The sequence below is a fragment of the Prinia subflava genome, chromosome 1 (genome assembly GCF_021018805.1).
Source record: "Prinia subflava isolate CZ2003 ecotype Zambia chromosome 1, Cam_Psub_1.2, whole genome shotgun sequence".
NCBI lineage: Eukaryota > Metazoa > Chordata > Aves > Passeriformes > Cisticolidae > Prinia > Prinia subflava.
Window position 1 is genome coordinate 27,236,915 of NC_086247.1, and position 22,955 is coordinate 27,259,869.

At 37.3% G+C, this 22,955-nt stretch overlaps 1 protein-coding gene across 4 annotated transcripts; it reads right to left on the bottom strand.

Moving 5' to 3' along the window:
• Positions 1–2,409: 2,409 nt before the first annotated feature.
• Positions 2,410–22,072, bottom strand: LRRCC1 (leucine rich repeat and coiled-coil centrosomal protein 1). Of its 4 annotated transcripts, none has more exons than XM_063391814.1 (19): positions 21,425–22,040; positions 21,136–21,341; positions 20,711–20,776; positions 19,794–19,961; positions 17,745–17,914; positions 17,435–17,644; positions 16,500–16,702; positions 15,610–15,769; positions 15,127–15,275; positions 13,895–14,099; positions 11,100–11,239; positions 9,612–9,813; positions 8,344–8,529; positions 7,010–7,184; positions 6,126–6,517; positions 5,067–5,275; positions 4,736–4,873; positions 3,264–3,399; positions 2,410–2,698 (listed from the first exon to the last, which is right to left on the bottom strand). In XM_063391814.1, the coding sequence occupies exons 1-19, from the start codon at positions 21,499–21,501 to the stop codon at positions 2,567–2,569; spliced, it is 3,324 nt and encodes a 1,107-aa protein (XP_063247884.1). In that variant the 5' UTR covers positions 21,502–22,040; the 3' UTR covers positions 2,410–2,566. The 4 variants fall into 4 exon arrangements, 3 of the variants coding, with proteins under 3 accessions (XP_063247884.1, XP_063247898.1, XP_063247890.1); XM_063391828.1 differs by having other exon boundaries at positions 6,126–6,289; positions 21,425–22,034; XM_063391820.1 differs by lacking the exon at positions 20,711–20,776 and having other exon boundaries at positions 21,425–22,041.
• Between the last annotated feature and the right edge of the window lie 883 nt (positions 22,073–22,955).

Consider the following 22,955-nt stretch of genomic DNA (forward strand, 5'->3'; position numbering starts at 1 on the left):
TATATTTTTATTTAATTAAATTTATTTTAGTTATTTTATTATGTCTTTCAGTCATGCAAGGTTGAAATTTATCCTTGTGAATAGGTAAATTCAGTACAGCTTTCTTTCACCTGCACCACATCTTTATTATTTAACCATTTTGAAGGCAAAAATCATTTAAACACTTATCAAAAAGCTCTAAGGAAGCCATGTAAGCTAAAAAGGGAAACAATGCCAAAGATGGAGTCATCTGCAAGAAAAACAAACGTTCCAAGCACTACTATCACATGCACGTTCCCAAGTACTGTAAGATTAAATTCCTGAGCCAAGAGCAAGGAACAGAAAGAATTAATGTTAAAAATGTTAACAACTCCCTGTGATGATATCAAAAAATTCTTTTCAGAACAACAAATTTGGAGTTAAAACTCAGAGGAGATATTAAGAAACTGGATCAGGGTAGGAATAAATTCTTGTAACTTCCTCATGCATTCCAGGTATTCAATTACTTCACCCAAAGTGTAGCTTGGTCAAATAATAAGCAAAGAAAGTTCCCCAGGAAACACTTGGTCAACGTGACAGAAAGCACTCTGAAGTGGGGCAAGTTTTCTGCACCAGTGATATCCATGAAAATACTATTGAACAGCTTTCCAGGTGAGCATTTCCCACAAAACTGTGGACGGAGAAAATAGAGCACAAGAGTAACAAATAATTCTTCTGCCTTTAAAGAACTGATAGTTAGAGTTTGTTCTTACACCCTGCTAACCATTATCACTATATCTTAATTTTTACATATTGGGAACCAATGGCACAAATTCCAAGCAAAGAGTCCTCGACAGCTCCCTCCTACCTTAGACAGCACCACAGTGCAGACACCTCCCCACTAGTGCTGATGCTCACTCCTGGTGTTTTCACAGGTCATGTGTGGGAACTCGCTGCAGGGAATCAGAATTGAAGCAGGTGTCTGCATTCTGTCCCCTCCACAAATTTGGCAATTTATCCTTTCATAAGACTGTGCAATCTTTAGACAATTCCCAACCCTACACACCTCTCCCTGTGCAAAGCAGAGTGGAGGGTGTTTTCCCAGGCTGTTGCAGGTGTCTCATTCAGTTGTTGGGCTGCCTTTTTTTGATTTTGCTTTGCCACTTCTACTCCATTCTTAAAACGAAGAGTCTGTTCCCAGATTGCAAGGTTATGCTTTGTCAAAGACCCGTCACTGATCATCAGGACATTGTTTTCGCTGCCATGGCCTCTGCTTTCAAACTGTGCTGATGTTTTCAAGGCCTTTTTCATCCCACACCTAAGTTGCACCTCATAACAATTGGCAGCTGGTATCAAGCTCTGGTTCACACAAGCTTTCATTAACAGTTTGATAACAAACCCAGCAGGCCTCACACAGTTACCCAAAGGCCAGGGCTTTTTACTAGCACTAAATAAAGTACTTTTATAGGGCTGCTGGGCGCCAAAATGCACTGTCAGTTACACTGTGCCAATGTGCTAAATGAACAACCGATGGTAAAGTTGTTTTAGGGGCTGCTATGGTCACTGGAGCAACAGGAGTGTGCTTCAGCTACTGCGAGGTGCGAGGGGGAAGAAACAGCTCCACCTGCTGTACCAGCGTGTCCCCGGGATTCTACCGCTCACGGCTCCCTTTACCGGAGCAGCACGAAAATGCTTCGGAGGACAGGGCAGCTCAGTAACAGTTTAGGATCCTCTGAGAACAAGTGAGGTAAACGCCTGAGAACAGTGGAGATAGGAAAGCCTCTACCATGCAATAAATATAACAATACATTAACATAAGACTTATGTTTTGCTTCCATAAGAAGCTCTTAGGTCATTATCTCCTCTATTTCAAAAGCCAGGTAGGAAGCCTACTGCTGTGGAGAAAACCAAACTGTGCTGCCAAAAAAAGCCACTCTAAGTTGCAGCAGTTGCACATTCTCCAACAGTGGCAGATTAAACATGTTTCCAGGTACAAGATAGATGGAGGGAGTCTATTTACCAGGTCATGTTGTGACAGGACAAGGGAGAATGGTTTTGAACTGAAAGGCAGTAGGTTTAGGTTAGCTGATAGGAAAAAATTCCTTACTGTGAGGGCAGTGAGGAACTGGAACAGGTTGTCCAAAAAGGTTGTGAACGTCCCATCTCCCAGGTAGGATGGGGCTCGGAGCAACCTGGTCCAGTGGAAGGTGTCCCTGCCCATGGCAGGGGTGTTGGAACGGGATGATCTTTAAGGCCCCTTTCAAACCAAGCCCTTCTGTGATTCAACATTCTTTGTTCTCTCATTATAAGAATCTTTACCTCACGGAAGCAAAGCTTCAAGCTCTTGGCTTCCTTTTCTCTTATTAAACATGCTAATTCTTAATTGTATATGATGCTTTTCGTCTATACATATTTTGACCCATTTTGACAGCAGTTAAAAATAAACAAAGGTTAGAAATAACTATTTATTATGAAAATAATATACAAACATTTGTCTGCTCCCTGAACCATCAAAATATACAACAAATACTTAATTCTCTAGAAAACAAGGAAAAGTGCATTGTAGTGGATGAAACTGCTTGTGTAATATACATTTTTAGTATAAATATTAATAATCTTCAAAGTCTTGTTGAATATCATTCAATGCATGTGTAAGTCGTCGTATTTTATTTTCCATGGCTCTTTTATTGTTTGCCATTTCTTGCAGAAGCTCCCGCATTTCCTCTTCAACAGAGTAGACCTGAAAGAACACACAGAGATGAAGCAGAATCCTTGCATTTTTTTAAATACACCTAAACCCATATAATCTTGGCAATTTTTAACACTGATAAGCAATGCAAGAGCAGCAGCAGAATTTTTTCTTTAAAAAACTGTATTAATCTGCTAGGAAGTAGCAAGCATTGAATCAATCCAGAAAACTTATCATGGAAAAAAAGCACCTGTGATCATGTTAAGGAGGAATGCAGTGGATGACAGAAACAGTAACAGCTAAGGTTGGCATAGGTGAGTCAAATGGATTAACTGGCACAGTCATCATTACTCTTGCTTGTATAGATAAGGAAAGGTTTAGCTGTTGATTTGTAATAGCTGCATAGCATGAAGCTTTACTTTGCTTGAATATAAAACGTTATGATGGCACAAGTCAAGAGATTTTCTTGCTGTGCAAAGATTGAGTACTAAACCAGGACTGTTTCCATCCAGAGTCAGCCTGATAGATTCAAACATACTTCCAAGCACCACTCTTATAGCAGCTGTAGAATAAAAATGCAAATACAATATATGTATAAATTGAGTATTAAAATTACTTTTTCATTTGCTGCTTCAATTTGTTTTTCCTTTTCATTTTTCAGGTGCAAGAGTTCTTCCTGATGTGCTGCCAGTACTGACTCAAGTTGTTTTCTGAAAACATTATCCATTTGGTGAAGCTTTTCCACAGCAATCCTAAAAAAAATTGGAAAAAAAAAATCAGTCCTGCAAACAACTGAAGCATTTTGCTTTGTCCAATTCTGCCTTTGATAAAGTTTTAACAACTTAAGCATGAAGACAATTATATATTGGCAGAAGTGCCCTTTTTTCTCAAATATAAGTTCTAGCTTTATGCTTTATAGTTTAGGACCTCTGGCATTCTCTAAGGAGAGGCATCTAATCACTAGGAGAGGATATGAAGATTAGGGCTTGCTACTGCCAAGATGGATGAGAACTCCACCTGTTTTCAAACATCTCCTTACACTTGTGGTTTCCAAGAAGTGAATGAACTGCATGATCCTGTGAACAGCCTATGAGCCTGGGACTCACAGAAATAGAGAAGTGTCTCCTTCACTGTAAAGAAGCATTTCTTTAACTCCAAGCAAATTCTGCCTCTAGGGGATAATTCTTAAACACGTAGGAAAAAAAGCAAGGCAAATTTATACAATTAATTTGCAACAAAATTCTGAAACAAACCAGAATTATTTAGAACAAAAATCTCAATTTCACTATTGATCTTTTAACAGTTCCAAATCCCAATACTGCTGACTATTTGAGGTGGTTTGGTTTCTTTAGCTTTTTTGTTATTGTTGTTTGTTGTTGATTTGTTGTGTTTCTCATTTTTTTCTTTTTACACAGTCTTATTAACTAGCTTGTATTTTCTCAAGAATAGTTTGGAATGAAGGAAGAAAAGCATGAGAAGGCGGCCAAAGAATAAAGTAAAAATCACAGTAAGAATCAAAACTTATCACAGGCATCAGTCAAGCAAACTTCTCCATCATTCCAGAAGCATGTGAAATAATTTTCTGGGTTATAAGTACTTGTTTCTGTAACATCTCATATTTAATATTAATTGATCATATTAATTGATCAAAGAAACTGACAGTACACGAGGAACAAGAAAATAAATTAAAATTTTTGCTGTTTGCATGGGAAAAGAATGACAGGTAATTTAGAAACAGCCACAGACTGAAACAGTGATTAAGAGACACCAAGTTGGGCTGGAGGGCAGGAAGGCTCTAGAGAAGGGATCAGGGCAGGTTGGATTGTCCCAATTGTATGAGTTTATTTTCAAAGAAAATGGAAATTAAGAAGTCCAGATGCCAAATTCTGTAACCGAATGCTAGTTCCATGAAGTAAGTCACCTCTACAGCAAGAATTCCTTCTAGGCCCAGTTTGTAACTGGGTCACAAAGTAGTTAAAAAGGTATTATGCATTCTTTCACCACATAATCAAGCATTTCTGCTCAGTTATTAATACTGCAACTTTACAGTAACTGAGTAGTCACAAAATAAACTATAAAAGTGTTCACCTTTGAGTTTGAAGACTTTTATTTCTCTCTTCAATCAGCTTCTTCTCTTTGAAATCGAAGTTCTCCTTCATTTGTTTAACCTGCACCTCCAGCTGGCTTAACAGCTCTCCTTTACCTTGCCACCTCTTTTTCAGTGCACTGAAAATAAAATGCACATATTTACAATGAATGTAAATACCACTTGCTAGGAAGGCAGAAAAGTTTTCATGCTTCCATTTTTCCTTATTTTTGTAGGTTTTAATAGCAAGCAAGTACTCTCTGACTATAGAATAACTTCAGAGTAGTGTTGCATACAATGATCCCAAAGAATTATTGTGATTTGTATTATCACCTGTGTGCATTCTTAATGTCATCAAGTTCTAATTCTTTTTCTTCTAGCAGTTGTTTTAATTCCTCTTTTTTTTCATTTTGCCTTTCTATTTTTTCCATTAGCTTTTCACATTCAGCAGCTTTATCATCCAATTGTACTCGAAGCAGTTTCTGAGCTTCCCGATTTTCTTCATGGTGTTTTTTGATTTGTTTATCTTTTTCTTGTAAGCCCTTTAGAAGATAAATATTTTAGAACACATAAACTCCCTTAACTTTATTGTTACCCCTTAAGAGTGTGTGTTTAGTCTATCTTGGAATAAAGCAGAGAGGAACATGAACGTTTACTCTTCTGAACATATGAAGAACACTTAGTAAAGTGATAGTTACTTAATCTTCATCTGAAAGAAGTCTGAATTGAAAAAGTCATTAAAACATAAATCTGAACCGGAAAGCAAGATAAGAAAAACGTTTTTTTGAATTCTTATTCTACATAAGAGTTGAATAAACAACTTATATGTAGGTCTCTGAGCTCACAATCTGTAACAATGAGTAATGCACCTAACTCTGACATAACATGCTGTAAGATTTTGATTAAGGAGCTAAAGTTTTAAGTCTCTAAATGAGACAAATGGAATTATTTGGACAAAACATATTACCTCTGCTGCCAAAATTTTTTTGTTTTACAAGAACAAAATAAAGAAAAACATTTATGTTGTAAAATAAATGTGAAGCGAACTTTAAAAAATATTTTTCCTTTTTTTTTAAACAGTCAGGAAGAATTATGCTATCCTAGTTTCACCTCTCTCAAAATCATTATCAAGAATAAACTGAAACAAGGCAAAGGAAGAAAGTACTTAAATACTTACTGTTCAGTAAGAGATTCAATGTAGCAACACTGGGCATCAGTTTAATAAAAAGGCCTCCTCTGCTCTCAGTGAAATGAATTACCACTGCTGCCTGATTGTGATTTGAGTTGGAAAACGATGAGTGCAGACCCAGCTTTTATGACAGGCTTTGTGACAGCTAAAATTAAGACTTGCAGTGAAAGTTAAGCACACAAATTGTCAGATATGGCACTTACTTCTTTTAGTCTCCTAATTGTTTCTGTCTGATCATCCACTATTTTGTTTTTAATTTTTATGGTATCACTGTCCTGTTCCTTTTGCTTTTTTAACATGTCAATCTCACTTGTTAAAACTTCAATTTTTGCCTCCAGTTTCCCCCGATCTTGCGCAAGATGAGCTCCTGGACAAAACAGGATATTCACATTACAGCAACTCATTTTATAGACGATTTCAAGATGTGGAATGTCAGGAGATTGGGCTGGGGGAAATGAAGGTAGGAACTTTACAAACCAAAGTATTGACTGTTTAGCCCACTGGAAACACTGTAGGGATTTTATCTGTAGGTAGGTAACACTTAAGAGGAAATGCAGAACTGAAGGTCTCTGTTTTATCCCTTTTGAAAACTTCTCTGTAAAATAGTTGACAATAATACTTACAGACCCCAAAAGACCACAAGCTGGTGCTGAGTCACAGGAATAGAGAAAAAGGAAAAATGCCCAAACTGTTTCTTTTCTCCCAGCATTTAACACTCTTTAAGATATATACTGAAATTTCCATATTAGACTTCCCTGATAGACAAGAAGCATTACTTAACATTATTTACAGATCCTTGTTTTTATACTTCCACATTTAAAAGTTCTTTGTACAGCTTGATGGTATTTTCACATTTTCAGGAAACAGATAAACTATATTCACAGCTGACTCCAGCTGCTGTTACCCATTAGCCCATGTGCCACAGAACATCTTTTTTTGCACATCATCTTTTCATATGGATAAGATCAGGAAGGCATCCAAGGACCCTGTCATGATTAAAACTATACTGAAGTGTTTATTTGAAACGTAAGATATTGAACACCATCACTTTTTCTGCAAAAGAAAAAAAAAAACAACACTATTTTACCCTGTTCTGCCAACTCCTGGCCCCATATTTTTCTTTCCATTTTTAATCCATCAATCACAGATTCCTGGGCTGTCAGCTGGGAAATAAGTTTTCCATTTTCCTTTTTCAGAAGTTCAACTTGAACAGCCTTTTGTTTGTCCTCCTCAATCACAGTTTCAAGTTCTCCAGTTCGACACTGTATGAACAAACATTGAGAAAAGACAGTAAGATCATTTAAAACAATATTCAAAATTTTAAATCAATACTAAAGGGTTAGGAAAGTAATCCTATATACACCAAATGAGGTTAACTGAGAAATATTGTTTGCATTCAGGGTTCTATCTCAAGCTCACTCCAGTTGTGAAACACAAACGTTTGCTTCAAATAGACATGCTTCAATCCCAGAAAACTGTAAAGCTGACTTCTAAATACCTAGTGTGAAGTATCAATGTAATCATAAAAACCTGTTTAGAATTATAAATGCACAAGTCAAGAAAAGCAAAAGATAAAGATATTAAAAACTGAATCAGAAGAAGACAGAAGCTGGGATGTACTTTCACTTCCAATGATGAATTTGTATCTTCAATTATCCAAGCTACTTTTTGTTTTACAGATTACAGCTATTTAATATAGGTATTTTTCAATTTTGTTCTTAAAAGCATCACTGAATGGCAGAATCCTATTCTGTACAACAACATGTAGAGTGGAGATTAGAAATAGCTGTGCAGGGGTTGTACTGCAGCCGAGTTCTAGCACAAAGCTGGACTGGATCACACAACCATTCAAAAGTTATGTCCTTAAGATTTAAAAAAAATTATTTACGGGTAATAGAATGGTATTAAGAGTATGGTACCACAAAGCAACTGTACTCACAGTATTCAAGATTAAAATCTGAATTAGCAATTAGCAGATTATGAATAATACTTCTAATATTATATAACTAGGAGATACTAAGCTGCTAATAACTACACTGCATTATTTGTTCAATTATATTTTTACTTTGCATACAGTGACCAATACAAAAGCATGTTCCATTTCTTTGAATTTACAAGGGGTCAGGGCTATTAATGCAGTTTTGATTGACCAGCTGATAGATACAAACTGCTGCTGCTCACAGGACAAGGAGTGCACTTTCCAAAACATGAATGAGTCGACATTTTTGTGTATGGGCAGCAGTGTTTATGAGAAATAGAAGTGCAAGATGCAAGAATAAAGGCTGAAGTGCACTACTGGGCTTTAGTGAAACAGGAAACCTGTGTCTTTTAGTTAATCAAGCTCGTATGGAACCAATAACTTTTACAGATTAAACATTACAAAAAATAATCTATGTAGTTGAAATATTTTGAAACAAATACCTTTAGGTTTGTTGTAGCTTCTTCGTTTGATTTTGTTAATTCTGCAATTTTTGCTTTCTGTTCTTCCACCAAATTTGTCAGGTCTTGGATCAGACTTGCCATGTATTTTTCCCTTTGTTCCAACTCAAAGAGGGCTTGTTTGTGTTCAACTAGATTAGCAGAAACTTTTTCAAAATCCCGTTTTACCTAAAATTTTATAAGACAAGACTTGAAAAATGCTAACATTTGGAAAAAACCTGTGTGTATATAAACAAAAGTGACATTTGAATTTCAAGTGAAGACACAGAAATTCATCAACTGTATATGAAATTAGTGAATATCTGAAACCAGTTTTCTCCTGGTTTGTTCGTGAAACTTCAACTTGAAAAACTGATTCTACCCAGCTACATATTTGTAAAAAAACCCCCAAGCCCAACAAAACATAACAAAAAAAACCCAACAAACAAATGAAAAACCCACACACAGAAAAAAAAATCATAGGTGGATGGGAAGCAGAGCAAAAAAACCATACTTGGGAATTAGATTTAATGTCATTGTTAAAATTGACATTAAAATCTCAAAAGAAGGACAAAGTTAATTGAAGCCTTTTTTTCTTGCAAGAAAAAGATTTGAAGGGTAAAACCACTGTCTTTTCTTTCCCCTCTTCTCCCATCTACTTAAAACTTATGTAAAACAAAGAAAACCAAGTTTAAGGTGAACCATTTAATATTTTATTTAACATATAAAAAATGTAAATACTAGCCACAGAAATAAATTCTCTAAGAAATTCAGCAAGCAAGTTTTGAATTTGAGTTTCAAAATGTATATCCAAAATCCAATTTTGAAAATTTACACAATAAGGAACTATATTATTAAATACACTTGTATATATATTTAACACTAATCTTATCAAAGCATAAATCAAAAGAGAGGTTTTACTGTAATTGAATATATTCTAATTGAAGGTCAACATATTTTAAAAGAAATTAATAACATCAGACAGAAGAGGTTTTTAAAAATTCTTTTGATTAAGTTCTACATATAAACAAAAATGCTGGGGTTTTCGAGTGCTGACTTGGCATTTGCTGTCATTGTTCTAACCACTGATATTTCAAACCTCTTTACCTTTCTAGTATTTTTGCATGAATCCTTGAAGCAAAGATCATAGGGATAAAAAACCAACCCAACAAAACACAAAAAAACCCACACTCAGAATATCCACCCAAACCCAACACACCTAAGAGAACTAAAACCCCATCTAGTGTGACATGAAATGCTCCTAGTCTTACCTCTTTAAACCTTTTTGTTTCAATAGTTAAAGCTAAACGAAATTCATCTTCTAACTCTCTATACCTCTGGTTTGATGTGTTAATTTTCTCCTGCAATTCTCTAACATGCTGTTCATGCCTCTGCTCCTCTTTAGCCACTTCTTTTGACAAAGCATCTTGAAATTCAGGTCCATTTAAAGCAACTCGGGTTCCAAGTTCTTTCCTGAAATTACCAAGCATACACTTGAGCCATGAACTGCAGTATCTCACAATGCTGTTTTAATTCATTTCCTTGGTCTTACTCCATAAGGATGTGTTACATAATAAATGGGATAAATTCCTTCATCTCACAGACAGCCTTCAGTCTACTCTGACAATTGGCCCTGGCATGAGGAGAATTCTGTTGACTACTGTTAAAAACACTCAAAGGAATATCTTTACTTTTTAATTCAAACATTTGTACAAATTGTTCAGTTGTGCTTTCACTGTGATTTAGTACTTGTTTGCTTTGCTGTTAACAAATATCTGGAAGTGATATTGGAATCAGAGAAAAGCCTGTACAGGCAGACACCCTCTTTTGCACTCGGTCATTCCTTTCACCCTCACCCAACAACTCTGCTATTCACTCAGACCCAAAACCTGAAAAGCAGCAGCAACAGAGACCTAAAAGGACAATGTTGAAGCAAATGCACCCTGTACTTCAACACTACTGTGTTCTTCTATTTTAAACGAAAGCAAAAAAAAAAAAAAAAAAAAAAAAAAAAAAAAAAAAAAATCCACTGTCCTTTACGTTATATCTTTTGGAGCTTTATGAGGTAATTATTGCAAGTTCTCAAAACAAAGCTGTAAGATTCTTCCCTTCTAAATCTGCAATTTTATTTGTATCTGAATACATTTTCCCTTGTAAGATTTAGCACATTTAACCAGCTTATTTTATTAATAACCTCCATTATATAACAGTGTACCTCATGGTACTTCTTGATATAGTTTGTGCATATTTGATTGTATCAGCTAAACACCACAGAACTTAGCCTCAAGTATTTGCCAAAAAAGGGAAATTTTCAAAGATGAAAATAGCCAGGCAAGTAACTCACCCTCCACCTAACAAGCAAGGTACTGCAGAGGCAGACTGATTTTTTGGAACACTTTGTGTTATTGTAGCATATGCAGCTCTTCACACAGCAATTCAAATACAATTTTATTTTTGTCTGATTATTCCTGGATTACAGATCAAGTACTTAAAAAAAAGAATTCAGCCATAAGACAAGGACCTTTCACATGAAAGGCTGGAAGTTGCCTACATGAACTTATGAGTCAGGAATCTACAAGATATTCTTAAATGAGCAAGAAAATGTACGGGAAGATATCTACATTTTTACAAAGATCATCTCTCCCACTAATCAAAAAACCCAAAACAAAGCAAACCCAAACAAAAACACATTTAAACAAAACATGTTGGCAACACGAGCAACTCTATTAACTTGTGAAAAGAAAATAAAGACCCCATACCTTTGCTCTTGCTCTCTCAATACAAGCAGCTCATGCAGTTGTTTTACCTTCTCCTTCTGTTGTCGGACGGATATTCGGAGTAACTGTACTTCTCTTTCATTTGCTGATGCTTTAAGCTCTGCTTCTTGCACCTGTTTCATCTGTGTCATAAAGACAAGAGCAAGATTTTCTTAAAACTGTAATCTAGATATGTTTTGTACTAGAACACAAAGGAACACGTGCTTTCTAATAGTTTTTTGTTTGAGGTTTTTTGTTTGTTTTTTTTCTTAATTTGTTGTAAGACTTGAAGAAATGTAAGACAAGATGTTTAAAATAAAGCCTTAACTTCCTACAATCCAAAAAGAAACCTTAATAAAGAACCAACGGCATTTACTTAATTTGTAAAGAACTTCAAGGTGTCCTGCAGAAGTGGAAGAAGTGCATTGGCAGAGCGATTTCCTCAACTAGAAATTTTTTTACTGTAATGCTTGCATTAGTTTCAAAAAAAACATTTTTAGATGTATTCAATATTAACTTCATTTTTTTAACTCCACTTCTGTAAAAATCCCCATCTTTCTGATTTGTACAGTTTAGAGTTGCTGAACAGAGCTGCTTTCTAATGATTTCACAAAAAATGTAGAATCAGTATAAACACCAGATGGCATACTCCACTTCTTCCATTTGATGCAAGCTTTTATGAGTAATTCCATTTTATAGGCTTCAGCCTTTTAAATACAAAACTCTTTCCTGATTCAACATGAAGAAAAAAAGATATGAAGAAAGTTATAAAAAAGGTTTTGATTACTCATTCAATGGTAATTCAAAATCAAGACACTTCAGAAAACTAAGTTCTTACATTCTACCTGTTAGGCCTTGTCATGAATAGTTTAATGAGTGACTTCTAGACACACCACACCGTATTCCTTTGTTTTGTGGAAGAAGAGAAGCAATTCTCTTCTAAATTGAAGCACTTAAAAATGTCAAGCAAGAACATATTTTGACAAAAATGTCAAGGAAGAACAAGGGAATAGGGTACACATTTGGATGCATAGTAAACTTACTCATCTTGAATCCCTTCAAGAAATCATCTAGTATTGCACACTGAAGGCCTTAAACAGTGGTGGCTATGTGGAGTAACCATAATTTGCCACTGAAAGTAATTGCCAGGATGTACAATGAGAAAGAATTATGAAATATTCTAGAATGTCTTAATCTTGAAATTGATAAAATGAGCCAAAGGTATATTAAATCTGAACATTCAAAAAGAGGATTTAGTTTTGAGAGCATCATGATTATTGTTTGAAACATAATTATTAATGAATATTTGCTACAGGATCCTAAAGACAGGAACAGAGACCTTCCCTTAATAAAAACAATGTTCTTATGACCAAAAGAGATGACTTATTTCTACAAACTCATTGAAGGAAAAATAAAAGCCTCATACATCTATAAGGTGTTTCCATTCTTATAGGATACAGAAAAACACACACACATGTGCAAATCTCACCCTCCTGTTCTCCAAATCACTAAAGTTAGTACTTTTCAAACTGACAGGCAGGTACTTGATCTAACCTGAAGGTCACTTCTAGATCCCATAATAGCTCCAGGGTATCTACAGCTAAGTAAGAAATGGAAGAGCCACTCAAGTGCCCAAACAGGAACCTAAAGAAGAGGCTGTCTTGGATGGTACTTTGCAGTTTGTCTGTCAGCACACTCCCTGATTCCCATTTCTTTCAGGGAACCTCAACAATACTTCCTAGAGCACCACTACCAGTTCAAAGACTTTTCAGGATTGATGTGTTAAGATTCATTTTCTCTAAGTTCAGTGACACGGGAATGGGCTAACATAGGAATGTAAACAAACAAAAGGAATAGATATTGGAGGACACTGAAAATTCAGCAATTAATATTTCAGAAAGAAATAGTGGCAGTATCTGGTCCAGCATCTTGATCTTAAATATTTGTATACTCAACAAAAAGCCTCTGACTACAAAAGCATCATTATCTTCTCCAGCTGTAAAAAAACCCCAAACAAACAAACAAACACAAACATCACACAAACTAACCAGAATCTTTGACATTCTCAGCAATTACTGTTTTGTTTTGGTTGCAATTAAAAACATCTAGTTCTTTAGATCAGCAAAACAAACACAACCACCAGATTTTCATCCCAGCAGTAAAATATCACCGTGGGGCCTGACCAGAAGTGAGAGACTCGGGACACAGTTCTGGGTTCAGCAGAGCAGGGCAGGAAGACCCAGGTTTATTTACAAAAACCACTTTTATACATTTCCTATGAGGCCCATGGATTGGAGGATGGAATTCCCACCTCCTCACCACATTGGTCAAGCCAACTGTCAATCACCTTTCTCCTCCTACCTAGAAATATATAAACAATGAAAGTTAGCAAAACATGGCCAGTGTTTACATTAACAAGTGCGAGAGACTGCACGTCTCTCCTTCAACATGAACGCTCAGCAAACTAGGAAAAAACCTCATGGCAACAGTAAGATGTCTATTGATTTTAGCAACTTCAGAAACTTGTCTTTGTCACTCTATATAGTCAGAAAATATCAACTCTGTGTTAAGTATATAGGACTTGTTCTCCTTTATCTTAGGACTAGCATTTATAAAATACATTAATTGACAATTACATTGGATAGCTGTTATTAACTACTACTATGCAGAAAAAACCCCTCAGATTTTATTGTGGAAAACTCAGTCTCAATGCTGGTAAAACCTAGTATTTCTTTGTATTCAGGACTATGATAGCCATCCTGTTGCCACTGCATTATTTACTCATGAAAAATATTTACCTCCACTGCTCGCTGCTGCAGTCTCTCTGTTTCCATCTTGGATAGTGTTTCTTCTAAAGCTCGCATGGCCTTCTGATGTTCTGCTTCTTTATTTCTTGCCTGATTTAGCTCATTGGTAAGTCTTTCAGTTTCACCTTTCAGCTGCTGGACATCTGCTTGCAGTCTTGCTTTGGCATCTCTCTCTTTCAGGATCAATTCCTTTAACCTGAGAATAAATGCAATAAAGTTGTATCACAAACATTTAAGTTCGATGCCAAATGCATTGAGAAAAAGGCATTAGTAGCTGTTGTAGCAACAGATCTTGTTTTTTACTGAGTTTCACTAGTTATAGCACTGTCATATTAAACTGTTTAAAGAGACATAAACTATTACTTAAGCCACGTGTAGCATTACTGTATGGATTCATTTAAAAAAAACCTTAGATGGAGACAACTTCACAGATACACCTTTTAGGAAATGACATTCCAGTATTACTTTGCTTTACAGGAACATAATAAGCCTCTTATAGAAGATGGTATAAATGTAGATGGGTATAAAATAGAGGTAGAAGTGAACCTAAAACAAAAAGGGAGAGAAGGGAAATATTCACATCAGTTGTGGATGATAACTCAGGAAGCATGTGGCTCAGTTTTTTTAAAAGAAAGAAAATGTGGCTTTGATAAATACAATGCAGTTAAGAAAAAGACAAAAGGAGCAGACATCTCCAAAAATAAAGATATCTTTTTTTTTAAAAAAGACTGCTGCTCAGAACACAAAAGGATGGTGACAACCACCTCTCTGAAGATGTGCTAGGTCTGCCCTGCACAATACATTGCCAAACCTGGCCTGCCAGAAACATTTTTGTTCTAAGGTTCTGTGCAGAAAAAAGCAAAGAAAGCTCTAGGTATATGTTGAAAGGGAGACTGGGACACAGAAGGCAGAAGTATGATATGGGACAGCTGCTAGAGCTTGAACTGAAGGCACAGTTATGATACAGATTCTTTGGAAAGTAATGGCTAGAAATGGAGGAAAGTGGCATACTGATATTGTTCTATGACAAGAACAGGAGGAAAGCTGCAGAAGGGAATTTCACAAGGTAATACTGAGAGAAATTCTACCACTACTTCTTGATGCCTTAATTTCCAAGTATATTGTTTAAAGCTGTCCTTGTTTCTTAAGCCTACAAAATGAATTATTGGAAATTAAAAAAAAAGCCCCAAACTAATTCTTAGACTGCAACATTGTTTCCCTACCTGTCTGTAGTGTACATAGTCATGCTCTGAATATTCTTTTCTTCTTTTGCATGCTTCTGTAGCTCACTGACATGCTCTAATAATTTCTTCTCTGCTTGCTCTGCTTTCCACCTCCTTTCTTTCTCCTGATCCAGTTCTTGAATCAGTGCCTTAGCAAGAATGTGATAAGCATCAACTTACTAGGAAACATTCTAGTATAGTCAAAAATGACAAACAACATTTATAATTGTAGAACAAGACTTCTTTTGTCTTTCTGGAATTCATGGATGACAGAAGAAAGTGCAAGCAACCAGGCCAAAAACTCCCATAAAAGTGAAATAAAATACATCCTCTCCCAGCTGACACTACAAGAACTCCACTACTTTTGATACTTTTAATATCTACATGCAATTATTTTTTGTTACCTCCAGTTTTAGTTTGACCAGGAGACATATGTTTGGTTCAGATGAAGATATATTTAACTGGAAATGATGCAAAACCTACTCGGTATGTTGATTCCTCTATGGGATTTGAATTACATTCTTCTACTTTTTCCATATTGCTCTGTCTTCCAGTAAGTATTTCAGCTTTTCTTCCCACTACTTCAAAATGAGAATCTTTCTCACTGGAGCATGGACACTTCAAGGAACTCTTCTTCTCTTCCCTATAGGCAGAGTTTAAACAGTGACAGCGGATTCAGACACTTTTAAATGAAAAATATTTACAGTTCTGTGCAGCAGCTGCATACAGACAGTTCAAAACCATTTAGAAAATAATTTGCAATCAGACCACAGAAACGGCTAAATTCAAATATTCATCTTTAAAAGGATACTTACAACTAGTAGTAGATGCCACCTAAAACCATCCCACGGTCACACAGATTTAAAATAATTTCATAAGAGTAGAGTAGCTGTAGAGCTGCAGTGGCAGACTGAACAAATATATTCCAATTTGTATTGTCTTCTACTCATCACTCCTGATATTTACTATATAAATGAATCACTATGGCATCCTCAGCTTCATCAAGGATATATATTATTGACCATTGTTCTGACACCATGAATCTTTTATTTTTTAATTACTCAGTTCCATCTATGGAGAATTCTTTTGTTACCACAATTTAAAATAAAGACGGAAATATAAGCTGTTAGGATTTTGAAAGTGTTTGTTTTGGAATCTTCAGTTCCATTTCCTGCTAACCTGAAGAAAGAAACAGCTCACAGGGAGAAACAAGTGAATGAAGCCTCAGCAGCTACTAATTTTTGGGGCACTATTAACTGACCTGATTTACTCAACCTACCACTTTCAGTGAAATGTTTTAAGTTAAAACTGTGTTCATGCTGACAATATTCAGTTTAACTAATTTTGTCTTTATATAGTAAACACTGGGATACCTGTCAGTTATTTTTTTCTTTAGATGACTTGCATGGCCTTTGGTATTTAAGGCAGTTTTACGGTAAGTGGGGATCTTGCTTCCTTTCATGACCTTTCTGCTGTTCTCTTTTCCACTCTCATTATCACTCTCAGAAGTTGGATCTGTGTCTCTCTTAGCTTTGAGAGCACTTGGAGCAGCTTCCTGTCTTGAATTATCAGATACCTAAGAAGAGATCAAAGTCTTAGATAAAAATTTTACAATTTCTGATTGGCTAATTGTTAACACTTATTCAGGCACTATTTTTATACTTTTTAAAAAGTTCACGCAAAATAATTTTGACAAAAATTTAAAAAATGCTTCCAGTCCTTTACTTTCACAATACCTTCCCTCCTTGCTGAAATATTTTGTTGTTTTGGTGAAAAATGTAAAACAAACACAGCACTTAAAACCAAAAAAGCCTTGCAAACACCACTACCAAACAAACTTGACAAACTTATGTTACCTATGTTAACAACCTAAACTGTAGTACATGATGAACATATCAGACCACGTAGACCTATTGGAGAAATAATTTTCACCAACTGTATAATCCAGGCACTTTGGTGCATTTCATGTTTGACCTTGGTTCAGTTAATATATTGATGATTTCGGGATTAAAGAAAAATAAAAAGAATTTTCTAATATAACATGATCAGATAGCTCTGCTAGTCCCATACACTATGGTTTTTATTCTGTATGGACTGATTCATGATACAAAGTGCAATCTTCAGTTTTAAAGACTTGTTTTTATTTTTTTTTCAGCTTCTCAAAATGATTAGGAACACCTTAGCACAGTCATCCCCTACCTACCAGTAGAAATGCTCTAGTCTGGTTCATCAAATTTTTCATAATCAGAAAGGTGCACCTTATCTTACAAACAAATCTTGCTGTGCGATCAGAGAAAAAAAAAATCACCTTTTGCAGTATCTCTAAAATCTGATCTTCTATCCTTTTAATCCTCATCTCACTGTGTAATTTATCAAGCTGGGTCTTCTCGGGTTCAGAAGATGAGAGAAGCTCTGTGGAGGAGCTGGTGGCACCTTGCACTGGCATCGTTGCACGCTGCCGAAACTGAGCCAGCGCCTGGTCAATGTGTGGTGTCGCCAGCAGTAAGGGAACGTTGTTCTATCAGCAGAAAAGACAACTCTCATAGCATTAATATGGTGCATTCAATATAGAAAGAGAATGTGCCAATTTTCAAACCAGTACACACAAACTATGGCACCTGATCTTGGGAAGAAGGGCATCCAGATGAAACCAAAGAGCCCAAAATGTCTTCAAAACACCGCAAGTCTGAATAGTTTTCTTCTACCAGGTCCACTGATTCACCAGAAATATTTCTTCCATCTAGAGCTGTTAGCTGGGGCAGTGACTGAAGAACAGTTTCTCTATAACCTTGAGAAAAAAAAAAACCACGTTTAAATTGAAATCAACCCTCCAAGGAGACGCCTGGTGTATTTTAGGCACCTGGTATTTTAGGTGCCTAGGTATTTTAGGTGTATTTTAGATTCATTGCATTTTTAATGTAAGAAAAATGTAGTGAGTGATCTACAATTGTCTCATCTTTCCCCACTCAAGGCTTTCAACTGGCAACACTACAAATTAAATCAACTGGGAAGCTGCCTGCCTAGTCTTGATCTACACAGGGATTTCCCAGCCACCATCAGCACACTGGAACTGCACAGACAACCCTTCAACATCAGCCTACTGCACCCAAACAGTTGCACCAAGTGGAAGGGCAGACGAATGGAATGGAAAAGCAAGTTCTGAAAGGGCTTAGACAACTTCATCCTTTGTCTGTGAATGAAATGAGGCATTATGAAACTGTAAAGCACTGGCTTTAGCCTTTTTAGTTTATTAGAATTTGGGCTGCTGAACACTGCAGTTTTGAAGGTGCCACCAAAGACATAGATATGAAGAGATATGTAAGTATTTGCAGAAGAAAACTAGTGGCATTTTCTAAGTTAATCAGATAACTTTAACAGTCCTATTACTTTTCTTTAGTGCCTGAATCTACCTGTAAAACATGATGAGTGCATTTAAAAACATTAATTAAAACCTAATTTGGCTTTCCTCAATAAGCTCTGATGTTTCTTTTGAATGTACATACATTACACCTGTATCAATTTTGTGCTCGTGATATGGTTGCTATTTTGTATTGTTGTAATTCCTACTGTCCTACTCTTTTTAATGAAATAATCTTTGAACTCTCCCAAAAGCACCACTTTCACCTTCCTGTATGAGATTCCCCCTCTTACACAAAAAGAAAATAAAAAACCCTACGCCAATATAGGATGCTACAATTTAACTTGTTTGAACTTTGAGTGTAACATGTTAATAGCCTGAAAAACCGACCCCCAAACCAGAAGCTCTGAGGCAACTGAAAGTGATGTATCCACATGCACTCTCCAACTTCTCTCCAGGCTGCCAGTGAAACACCTGGCACCAATTTGGATGACAATGCTAATTCCTGCAGAGGATCCTAGAGTCTGTCACAGCTAACTGAAGCAGGGGGAAAAGAAGGAAAAGCTAACTGACCTTTCTCTTGAGGTCTCTATCAGGAGCTGACTACCTACTTCCTGTGCCTGTCCTCTGTATATACAGTTCAGTATCTCTACATACATAAATCTCTGAGTTCTCCACCTTTCCATCTTATAATATTAATACTCCTGTCTTTCCATTAGACCACGTGGCTCAGAGCTCCATCCAACCTGGCCATGAACAATTCCAGGGATGAGGTATCCACAACCACTCTGTGCAACCTGTTCCAGTGCCTCACCACCCTTCACAGTAAAGAATTTTTTCCTAATAGCTAATCTAAACCTACTCCAGTTTGAAGCCATTCCTCCTTGTCCTGTCACTAAATGCCCTTGCAAGAGACTCTCCTTCCTTCTTGTGGACTGCTCTCAGGTACTGCAAAGACACAATTAGGTCATGCTGAAGCCTTCTCTTCTCCAGGCTGAACAATCCCAGTTCTCTCAGCCTTTCCTCAAAGAAGTGCTCCATCCCTCTAATCATGTTGGTGGCCCTCCTCTGGACTCACAAGTAAAAATGTTGAGCCTTATCAAGCATACAAGTTACAATTCTGAGAATATGCCTTGGGGGAAAAAAAGGATTTTTTAAAATGGAAAATTAATTAATTTCAACAGAATTTAGATTTCTGCAGGCTGGCCAGTTTATCAATGAATTTGTAAGCTTCAGAAAACAGTTCACAGCATAAAGGAAATCACTGACCTATTGAGCACAAAGTATCTACATAAGATCAGATCCATACCTGCTGTGTGACAAACTGGATTGGCTTTCCCATTTCTTTCCAGTGTGAGGCTTGTCAAACAGCACAGCCCCTTCGTGCACTGCACTAAGTGATTAATATTGCTTACACAGTTGCTGTGAAGGTCAATGTGGCTAATCTTATATCTGGTTCCATGAAGGGATCGAAATCCTGGAAATTTCAGGGAAAAAAACAAACAACCACAAAGTAATGTTTTCTGCTACAGTCACAGACTATGAGGTTTAGACAGCATTGTGTTGAAAAATATATTCAGTAAATAATATATCATAACTAGAAATGACAGAACAACACCTGCTCCATATCCTTGTCTCCATGGTAATTTCCTATGCTATTCCACCACAAAGTACAACACTTAAACTAGTTATGTGAGCTAACTTTAAAAAAATTGATTAATCTCTGACAGTCACAAAGCATGTAAAAATAAACCTTTTCCTTGAAGTTTCATTTTATAACACAAGCTCATTAACAAAAGTTGTTACTAATGTTCTTCTAATTTCCCGTTACAAGTTCTCTTGATTTTGTAGCACGAAATTGTAAGAACAACTGACCATTTCAACAGAAATATATGAGCACTTCTATATCATATGTAAAGTTGCATTTTTGTTCTATAAAAAAGAAAGATATTAATATTTTGGAAGTAAGTCTGAAATGTTTACTGTACTACTTTCTGAACAAACCTGGCCTCACCAAACACAGAAGAATAAGTTCCAGTTCAGAGCAATCTTTGGTGTTAAAAACTTTAAAGCTGAGAAGAGTAGCAATTGTCACCTTTATTAGAATTATTCAGTGAATTGCCATTTGAAACCCTAGGAACTTCTCAAAATACATTTGGTCAAGTTTTTCAAAATTAAAGTGAGACAAATGCTTTGTATGGCACAGCACATGGTAACATCACTTACCAGAGAGATCATGTATGCGATTATATGACAAGTTCAGCATAGTTAAATTAAAGAGGTTTTCCAGTCCTAAACAAAATGAGGGAAAAAATAGAAACAGTAGGATTTGCAGAAGAATGCCCTGCTTTCATCAAATTCAAAGCTTGCAAATTGAACCTTTAAAGGTTATAACTACAAAGTATGACATTAAACTATAATCATAATATAAAAATCAGGTCTTCTTTCTAAATTAAGGCATTTTGTTTTATAACACTTCTGAAGACCGTATATATTCATCTTAAATTTTACTTTATAAAATAATTAGCGTACTAACCCATACTAACTTTGTATAACCTTAAGTATACGCAAACATTCAAGGAGTAAACTTTAAGACGACTCTTAGAAAATCTCTGTAACTTGCTAAATGGGCAGAAATAAACATCGCAGACCTTCCACTTTGGTCAGCAGGTTACAGGACAAGCTCAGGGTGCGCAGCTTAGCCAGGGAACCGAGCCCCTCGATGCGGCGGATCTGGTTTGAGGACAGATCCAAGTGCTGCAGATTCCGGAGGTGCTCGAGCCCTTGGATCCTGGCGATGAGGTTACAGTGGGCGTTGAGGGTGTGCAGGTCCGAGCTCAGGGACACATCCCGCAGGCTGCGGAGAGAGGCGCCCACCGTCAGCCGGGCAGCTCGGCCCCACGCCGCGGCCTCCCCTCTCCCCGGCCCCTCCGCGCTCACCTCTTAACGCCCTTATCCATGAGGCTGAGCTCGCCGGGGATCCCCGCCATCCCGCCGGGCCCCCGCGCTGACCGCATCTCGCTTCAAGCCTCCCTCGTCTCCCACGGCAGCGCTCCCCGCCTCAGGCCGGGACACGAACGCCTCACGGCCCCGCCTCACGGCCGCTCCCCGCTCCCGCCGCGGGCAGGCGCGGCCGCGGGCAGGCGGCGCTGCGGGGACGGGCCCCGTGCCTCCGCTGGGCTCCCTGCCGCCTCCTGCCGCTTTCCCGCCGCTTTCCTGCCGCTTTCCTGCCGCCTCCTGCCGCTTTCCTGCCGCTTTCCTGCCGCCTCCTGCCGCTTTCCTGCCGCTTTCCTGCCGCCTCCTGCCGCTTTCCTGCCTCTCCCTACCGCCTCCTGCCGCTTCCTGCCATCGGCCCAGGAAAGGGCCGGGTTTCCATACCGGACTGCTTTGAATTCTTCTCGGGACGACGGGGGGAGGGGTTTGGTGTTTTTTAGAGCTCACCTGGCGTTAGGAGTTTCACGGAATCACAGAATATGCTGAGATGGAAGGAGGGCACGGCGACCATCGATGGCCATCCCCGAGAGCCAACATGTACCCGAGAGCACTGTGCCACTCTGTCAGGCTTGGAGCTGTGACCGCTGCCCTGGGGAGCCTGTCCCCGAGGCTTTCTGAGCTTTGTCAGAAGTAAAAAAAATCCTTATTAATCTGCTTTTGGGGAGATTCTGTAAATGCCTTTGTTGTACTAGAAATCGTGTGCTAGGATGATCAGTGAAAAAAATCAGTTGCATCTGTAGTTTAAGATGTCATTCAGAGTAACATTGATTTATTCTAAGATATCCAAATCCAGCTGTACATGGCAGAATACACGGAGGGTTGTGAGATTGCTGGATATCAAAAAATATCCATGCATTCACAGAGAAGGACTCCCAGAAAAGACACTGAAATAAAACAATAAATTGCGTGTTTTAAGCATTTAAGACATATGCCATGCTGAATCTCCTGATCATGAATACTGGAGAATTAATATTTTAATTATTATGAATTATTAATAATGCATGGTAAATGCATACTCAAGTACATACTGCAATTTATGAAATTAAATGCAATTTAAAATGTATGCAAATTTTAGTGAGCAGAGGTGTGCTCCTTATAGAACCACAATTTTTGTAGTCTGCAAGATGAAAGTATTTATTGAGTAATGCAGGGATTTGGAGAAAATGGAGGAATTTTCTTATGGTTATAAGCTTCTCTGGAGCTGTAGATTCTGTCCCTGACCATGCTGCAAAGTTTCTGTGTGGTGAAGGAAACCACTTTTAAGTCATTGAAACAATTAAAAGAACATTCTGTGCACATGCCTATTTTAGCTAAAGGTTTCTTACATGACGGCATATTCTGAAAACTAACTTTTCAGATGAATTTATTTTGTATTTGAGTGAAAATCCTGCTGTTCAGGACTGGTGTGAACCACTGTGTCTTTCAAGTTGGCCCCTATAAAAGCATGAATTTTGTTCACTGCACTGCTGAGCTTTGA

Excerpts from the sequence above, each read along its gene's own strand:
- LRRCC1 (XM_063391814.1), bottom strand. The coding sequence starts at position 21,501 with ATGCGGTCAGCGCGGGGGCCCGGCGGGATGGCGGGGATCCCCGGCGAG. Across the intron at positions 17,915-19,793 it reads TCCAGTTTGTCACACAGCAG|GTTATAGAGAAACTGTTCTT; the intron begins GTATGGATCTGA and ends TTTTTTCTCAAG. Across the intron at positions 2,699-3,263 it reads TTGAAGCAGCAAATGAAAAA|GTCTACTCTGTTGAAGAGGA; the intron begins GTAATTTTAATA and ends GTGTTCTTTCAG.